Source organism: Quercus lobata, chromosome 11 (assembly GCF_001633185.2).
Source record: "Quercus lobata isolate SW786 chromosome 11, ValleyOak3.0 Primary Assembly, whole genome shotgun sequence".
In the NCBI taxonomy this organism is placed as follows: domain Eukaryota; kingdom Viridiplantae; phylum Streptophyta; class Magnoliopsida; order Fagales; family Fagaceae; genus Quercus; species Quercus lobata.
Genome location: NC_044914.1, coordinates 51502949 through 51510786, shown reverse-complemented (window position 1 = coordinate 51510786; position 7838 = coordinate 51502949). Strand labels below are relative to the sequence as shown.

Below are 7838 nucleotides of genomic sequence, written 5' to 3'. Positions count from 1 at the left end.
TGTAAGCGGTGATTAAACCCTAGATTTCTTATTCAATTATCAGAGATTTTATTAGCTGAGTTAATTGGAACTCACTATTTATTTATTTATTTTTGTTGAGAAGGTTATAAGAGCACTCACAGCAGTGGTGCTACATTGCTATATTTTAGCTCCTCAAACACCAAAATCATGTTACAGTGCACATTTATAGATAGATGTGCACTGTTCATGAGAGCTAAAAAAAATGTTATTTTATTCTTCCCAGCTACCACTTGCTCCTTTTTTTTTTTTTTCATTCTTTTTATTAGACTGTGCCTCTCTCTCTCTGTCTCATTCACTCTCATCTCTCCGATCTCTCAAAGCTCATCACTTCGGTTTCTCATCTCATCTTTGAAGCTCACTCTCTCAACTCCGGTCTCTCATCGTCAACGTCACCGCCACCGAAACTCGACGTCACCGACCCACTAGCCGTCCCAAGCCACCGATCAGTCTCAGACCCACGCCGCCAATCGGAGTGCTTGCTCGTGGATATTGGGTACTTGATTGGGAAACCCATGGAGCTCGCCAACCCACCCCTTCTGCCGACCAAGCTTGCCGACGTTGTGCTTGTTTGTGATTGGTGATTTTTTATTTTGTTTGTGATTGGTGATTTTGTTTGGTCTGAGTTGAGGAAAAATATTGGAGATTTGAGTTTTTTTTTTTTTTTTTTGCTTGCTGTGGACTGCTGGTGGTTGTGGCTGTGGCTGTGCTAATGGTAGAAGTGAGTAGAGGTGGTTGTGGTTGGTGCTGTGGATGTTTTTTGGATAGTAGGATATATTATTTTATTGTGATGTTTATATTATTTTATTGTGTTGAAAGCTAAAATAAATCAACTGCTGCAACATGTGTATTGTGTATAGGTAAAATAGATAAAATAACTTTTGGTGGAGCTAAAAAATTAAAATTTTTAGCTCCATTATTGTGGATGTTCTAACTTGTAGGTTGAGTTTTAAAGCCATTAGATAGAGAGAAAGAACCTCATAATAATTTGACCCACAATAATTCCCCCAATCAAATGGTCATGAATGTAAGTACAAATCTACATTGCAAATACAAGTACAACTATCTCTCTCTTTACTTTTCTCTATACTCAGCCTTTCATTTCTCCCCAATACCAAAAAAAAAAAATGGATGCCACACTCTCAGTCCGACCCAACCGCTTCACGTCGGGGTCACCTTACCCTCGACCCACATCTCGCAAACCCGGCCCACCGCCCCACATCTCCCGCCGCCGCCACACCACCACCACCAAGAGGAACCAACCCTGGCCGTGGCCCGGCCCATTCTCGTCGGCCCGGCGCGCATTCATAGCCGCTCCGCCGGTTCTCCAAGCCGGCTCGAGAGCCGACGACTCGGCTCCCTTCGAGATGTCCGTTGAAAACGCACTCAAGCTCCTCGGAGTCTCCGATGGAGCTTCCTTCGACGACATACTTCGCGCCAAAAACTCCGTGGTCGCTTCTTGTAAGGACGACCAGGATGCGATTGCTCAGGTCCTCTTCTCCTTTTCGATTTTGTTTTTCTAATAAGGTTTGGATTTTTGAGTTGTGAATTATTGTTTTTGAGCTAAGTTTGAAGGGTCTAATAGACTTGATATTTGAGTTGTTTATAGTACTAATCATTATAAACATCTTTAGCACTTGTTGTTAATTTCATTATATTGGTATTAATTTTCTTTAGCTCAATTTACATTTTAGTTTGGAATTTAAGTTTCAAATTAAACAAAAGAAAAGTTTTTTATTAAATGGGTTATTCGAGTCGGTTGTGTTAGGGTGGTGGATTAGTTTTACGTGTTGTGTTTGTGTTGGACTATATAGTTGAATACTTATTATTCGACACGGGGACTTGAACAAATTCAAGTTTCAAAGTAAACAAAGAGAGGTTTTATTAAATGGGTTATTCGAGTCAGTCGTGTTAGGGTCGAGGGATTAGTAAACGTGTGGTGTTTGTGTTGGCCTATACATGAACACAACATGAGAACATGAATTGCTGCCCCCATTTAGGAGTATCTTATAGTTTCACTTGTTTCAATTCAAATTTTATAGGATTGATTTGGAACTAATGAAATTATGGGGTTTAATTTGTAATGTTCTTAAACTTTGGCGTTTGATTTGAAACTGCCCATAAAATATAGAGGAGTGCTACGTCTACAACATTTTCACAACAAATCATATATGGTAAGTTGTTATTAGTTCTAATTTGAATCTACAAAAGTTACTTTTTTGCCCACCTAACAACCAATATAACCCACCACTTAGGATTTGTTGTGAAAATGTTGTGAACATAACATTTCTCTAAAATATAAGGATTAAAATACAACTTTCCATTTTGTTTATGTTATCTTCACATTATTACAAATTTTCTCCTTATTTTTTAGGTGCTTAATATGTTTTGTGTCTGTGTGTATGTGTGTGTGTGTGTGTGTTTATATATATTTCAATTGTGGTACAATTGCTAAAGATTTTAGACCATAAGATTGGAAGAAGAGTCATGCAAATGTGAAAAAAGTATAATGGTTGTGTTCTTTTTTAGTGTGCAAGGCCAATGGTTTGTCATAGAAGACATTGTACTTTGTGGATGTGATGTGCAGTGTTGTTTGTAAAATAGATACTCACCTTATAATTTGGAAGGTTCTTAATATTGATGTTGTTATAGTAAGTATGATTCTTGTTATATATGTGTCTGATTTATTCAATTTCACGCTTAATTCAGAAGGTTACATTGCACCCATTTGGTGGTGTATACTGTAGGTCGATGTTTATTTTCTGAGTTTCTGTTATTTATTAATTATTGAAAGAAGGCGAAAATACCATTTTGGTCCCTATATTTTAGGGTCACGGTCAATTTGGTCTCTACATTTTGGTAGCAGTTAATTTAGTTCTACATTTTGGTAGCAGTCAATTTAGTCTATGTTATTTTCAATTTGCAGTCAATTTGATCATACGGTTAATTCACTAACGGAAAATGGTTACGTGGCAAACGGTTTGTCCAGTTGGCATGTTTAGTGTTAAAATATTAAATCAGATGCTGATGTGTCTAATTATTAGTTGCCACATCAGCGATTGCTTGGCAAAAAAAAGCCATATCTTCTTTTAAAAATATTTATTTTTGTACCAATTTTTTTCCTTTACTAAAAAAAAAAAAAAACATACATTCGATTTCAAAAAAAAAAAAAAAAAAAAAAACGTTTTTCCAACTTACATATGCAAGTCTCAGTAACATATATTAAGTACTATAAAAATCTAATCTATGACTACGACCAAATATAGGTCATCAGCATCCCTATTATGAACTCAATCCATCTCTTTCTCTGACCTTTCACCTACTGACTCGTTACTGAGAAATATACCAAGAAAATCTGTGTCTTAACTCTGATTTGTTTTTCTTTATTTTGATGGGATTCTAAATGGATTCTTTGAAATCTGGGATTCCACTAAAAAGAGAACTTTTTCTAGTATTTTTCTTTTGGTAGAACTGAGAGCACCCATTTTCATAGAGACCTAGTGTAAGATTCTCAAGGTTATTGTTGTTTAAGAAGTTAGATTAATTACTTCTAATGGATATGTGTTGTTAGATTAAGAAGTTGTTATTAGTTCTAATTTGAATCTACAACTTAAGTTACTTTTTTGCCCACCCGTAACAACCAATAACAACCCACCACTTAGGATTTGTTGTGAAAATGTTGTGAACATAGCATTTCTCTAAAATATAAAGATTAAAATACAACTTTCCATTTTGTTTATGTTATCTTCACATTATTACAAATTTTCTCCTTATTTTTTAGGTGTCTTAATATGTTTTGTGTGTGTGTGTGTGTGTGTGTGTGTGTGTGTGTTTGTGTTTATATATATTTCAATTGTGGTAAGTTTCAGGGACGGAAATACTGGGGGGCCCCCTGGTTTTTTAAAAATTTCTATTTTAATATTAATAAAATCATAAATTTTATAGATTTATATGTGAATATACTTATTGGCCCCCCTAAGATTTGAAGGAGAGAAAAAATACTAATGATTAAGTTAATGTTCAGCTTAGATTCTCCATGATACAATGGCATACATGGCTTCAAAGATGATTTAATATTTGCTTTGTTGTCGTGATTTAAAGATGTTTAAAATTTTAGTTGTTGCGTTTGTATTGATTGTAATCCACTCTCTTTGTGTTAAACTTTGGATTGGAATGAGAGAAAACTGAAATTGTTTTCATTGAATTGATAGACATTACAACTCTGTTTAAACATACACAAAACAGAGTAGAAAGGAGAAGGAAAAACTAACTAGTCAACTTGCACAAACTGAAATTAACAATCTAGCAAATTATTGAAAAAACCAATCACAAGATGAGATGTGGCTACTCTAACTAGTTAAATATAGAGACCTAACAACCTAAAGTTTTACATAATATAATAACTTGGACAAACTTGCAGAAGCCTTCATTTTTTACACTTTGTACCAATACATTGCAGTTAACAATGCAATAAATATTTTTCCTTTTCTCAACAAAAAAAGAAAGAGTTAATCCTCTCTTGAAATAGCCCAATCAACATCTAGTGATATAAAAAAATTGGCTCCGATTTTATAAACTGAAACTGGAAGATGACCTCTTGACGGATTTTTTGATTTTATACCCTGTGATATTTAGTACGTAATCATAGATGAATTATGAAAATTAAAAGAACACTGGGTTCACTTTTAACAGATTAGTGTATTGTAATGTATTAAAAAGTTGATTTTAATGATTTCTTTTTTCATACATTGGCCCCCCCTCACTCTATATCCTAGGTCCATCCCTGGTACTAAGTTTGTCTTAGATTTTGTACTTGATTATAGGTGGATTGATTGGACAATTGCTAAAGATTTTAGACCAAAGATTGGAAGAAGAGTCATGCAAATGTGAAAAAAGTATAGTGGTTGTGTTCTTTTTTAGTGTGCAAGGCCAGTGGTTTGTCATAGAAGACATTGTACTTTGTGGATGTGATGTGCAGTGTTGTTTGTAAAATAGATACTCACCTTATAATTTGGAAGGTTCTTAATATTGACGTTGCTATAGTAAGTATGATTCTGGTTATAGATGTGTCTGATTTATTCAATTTCATGCTTAATTCAGAAGGTTACATTACACCCATTTGGTGGTGTATACTGTAGGTCAATGTTTAGTTTCTGACTTTCTGGTATTTATTAATTATTGAAAGAATTGATTGTTTCTGCTAGTTTTATCCTAATAAAGTTGCTGATAGTTTTGATTTCCTTATCACTACTGGTTTGAATGTATTTTAGGTTGAGGCTGCATATGACATGTTGCTTATGCGGAGCTTAACTCAGCGACGAGCAGGAAAAGTTGTGAATAGTAGCATCCGTTATGCCGATGTTAAACCTGTGAATGCTTCTGGCATCGGATCAATGCCTCAGTGGTTGCAGACTACTGTGAAGAATTCACCCATTTCAGTTGACACACCATCAACTGGTGATTTAGGTATACAAGCAGGCGTGTATGGGGCTTTGATGGTATTAACCTATGTCAATGGAGCTTCAACATCCTCTTCCCTTCCATATTCTGGAGCTGATGTTCCTGGACTGATATTGGCTGGTAGCTTTGGAGCTTCCTTGTACTTCATGACCAAAAAGAATGTGAAGTTAGGTAAGGCTTTTTTATATTGATGGTACTACTTGCATGGCTTTATTTGGATTCAAAGGAGCTTCCTTGCATGGCCAGTAGCATGTTCACTTTACATTGTTATCAATATGTTTAAGTCAACTATGGAAGTCTTGCGGTTGTGTAAATTAAGTTGGTTCTTCATTATTGGGAAGAAAGAGAAAAGATAGAGAGGGATGAGGAGGGGGGGACAAACCATCCTCTATCAACGGAGCATTAGTTAAGTCATCTTGGACATTAGTTATTAAGAGTTTTTAAGTGATTTATGGTTCTGATTATATAAATAATTCTAGCCATTAATCTGAATTTCCTTCTCCCATTAGTAAAGCAAGGTTTCAAGTTATGGTATTAAAACCTGTCATTTTGATGTTGCTGGCGTTGGAGCTACAATTTTGGTTGAGTCTAGTTAAGGTAGTGAATTTAGCTTAAACATATCTGTCACTTCTTCTATGGTCACTTTGTTGTTGACAAAGAAGAATCAAGTAAAATTGATTTGCTTCTGAAGGAATGTGAATGTCTGAAGGAAGACAAACTATTGAGAACTTAAATGGAGTATGATTTGTACATAGTTCTGATTTTGCCATGGTGATCTGGTTGAGTTTGGTGGTCCAGAAACGAAACAGCTAAAGAAAAAAAATGGTATCCTGCTATTGAAAAGGTAATCAAGACTGCTTTTGATAGTTCCACTTTTAAAGCAAGGCAAGGGCAAATTTTTTTAATTTTGTGGATGTAGGAATGATTCAGCTGGTGATTTGGACTACCAGGGAGGGGGATTAGATCGCTCTTCCAGCCTTTTCTATTAAACAAGCCAAGGCTTTAGAGAATGCAAATTTTTATCTCTTATATGCTTCAGCTAGGTGGAAATATTTGAGTGTGTTGTTCATATTTGCAGGGAAAGCTACTGTAATTACCTTAGGGGGGCTTGTGGCTGGTGCTGTGGTGGGATCTGCTGTTGAGAGCTGGTTGCAGGTAGACATCGTCCCATTTCTTGGCGTACACTCCCCTGCTGCTGTAATAAGCGAATTTATACTCTTCTCTCAATTGTTGGTCTCTCTGTACCTTAGATAAGATTAAGAGAAGAGTGTATTTGTAATTGATATTTTGAAATCTGTAATTATTCATTTGCATTGATCATACCCGAGCTTTTATAGGATGTGTATCATTGCACATATTGTACAAAACCAAAAGTAGAATGTAGTGAAACTCTAATCATTTCCACAATTTGCTCGCAAATCAAATTATAAATTTATAATCTTCATTTACAGCTTTTAAGATATGAGGGACTAGCATTGTCATTCCCAGTTTCTGACGTAGCGTGAGTGATTTTGTCTTGTTAATGTTGTTGTCTTCTGATCAGTAAAGCTTTGGAACCATAAAATACCAAAGGTTAGGCTGCTGTCATTGTTACTACATACAAGAAGGAAAGTTGTTTACTCGACCACTAGGACAGCCGTTTGCTCTTTTGCCAGATACCAATACCAATGTCTTCTCTGCATTCTGATATTAGAGAGAGGGAAGAAAATATAGAGGCGTGCTTGGGCTTCGATGGTTTAAAAGTCGGTTTGTTTTATAGGTCAGTTTCTACGTAGCTTGCCTCATAGTTCATGAGGTATAGTCCTTAATTGATTGTTACCCTTTTTGGGGTTCATAATCATTGGAACATGAAATCCATGCTACTCATAAAGCAAACGTTCAGGTAAGAAGGAGACAATGATGATGTTTCACGATGCTTGAAATAGTTGGTTTCAGACTTTAAAAGTCATTGAGATGAAGGAAGTCAAATAGGCAGAGAAACCATCTTTTGATGCTGCCAACCTCAGGAAAGAATGTTGCTTTGATTCTCACAATTAAGGCTAACATCTGGGGCTTTTTTTCCCGCACCTTTCACAGGGGCTAGTAGAGGTAGTTTTGAGCATCATATGGCCCATCTTTGAAAGTCCTGAATATTTGTGTCTCATAGTTCTTAGTATGGCAAATTTTGTTAATACTTTAAAAGGATCCTTGAATTTGAAAACGGTTTTGCAATTAAAGCCAAAATTTAGAGTTTCTTTTTCCCCAAAAAAAGCTCTAAATTTCGTTTTTCATATTTTATATAAGTTCATAACTTCAAAACACTATTCATACCTTATCAAACACTGGAAACATTGAAGAGCATTCCAATTAAAGCTCTATAA

General features: G+C 35.4%; 1 protein-coding gene across 1 annotated transcript; it reads left to right on the top strand.

Moving 5' to 3' along the window:
* Window positions 1-1097: 1097 nt before the first annotated feature.
* Window positions 1098-6922, top strand: LOC115968718 (protein CHAPERONE-LIKE PROTEIN OF POR1, chloroplastic). The gene is made up of 3 exons (XM_031088201.1): window positions 1098-1508; window positions 5289-5649; window positions 6557-6922. The coding sequence occupies exons 1-3, from the start codon at window positions 1146-1148 to the stop codon at window positions 6730-6732; spliced, it is 900 nt and encodes a 299-aa protein (XP_030944061.1). The 5' UTR covers window positions 1098-1145; the 3' UTR covers window positions 6733-6922.
* Window positions 6923-7838: the final 916 nt, after the last annotated feature.

Bases quoted from the DNA above. Each gene is read 5' to 3' on its own strand.
- LOC115968718 (XM_031088201.1), top strand. From the start codon at position 1,146: ATGGATGCCACACTCTCAGTCCGACCCAACCGCTTCACGTCGGGGTCA. The intron at 1,509-5,288 runs GTCCTCTTCTCC...AATGTATTTTAG, and splicing joins ACCAGGATGCGATTGCTCAG to GTTGAGGCTGCATATGACAT. The intron at 5,650-6,556 runs GTAAGGCTTTTT...TCATATTTGCAG, and splicing joins CAAAAAGAATGTGAAGTTAG to GGAAAGCTACTGTAATTACC.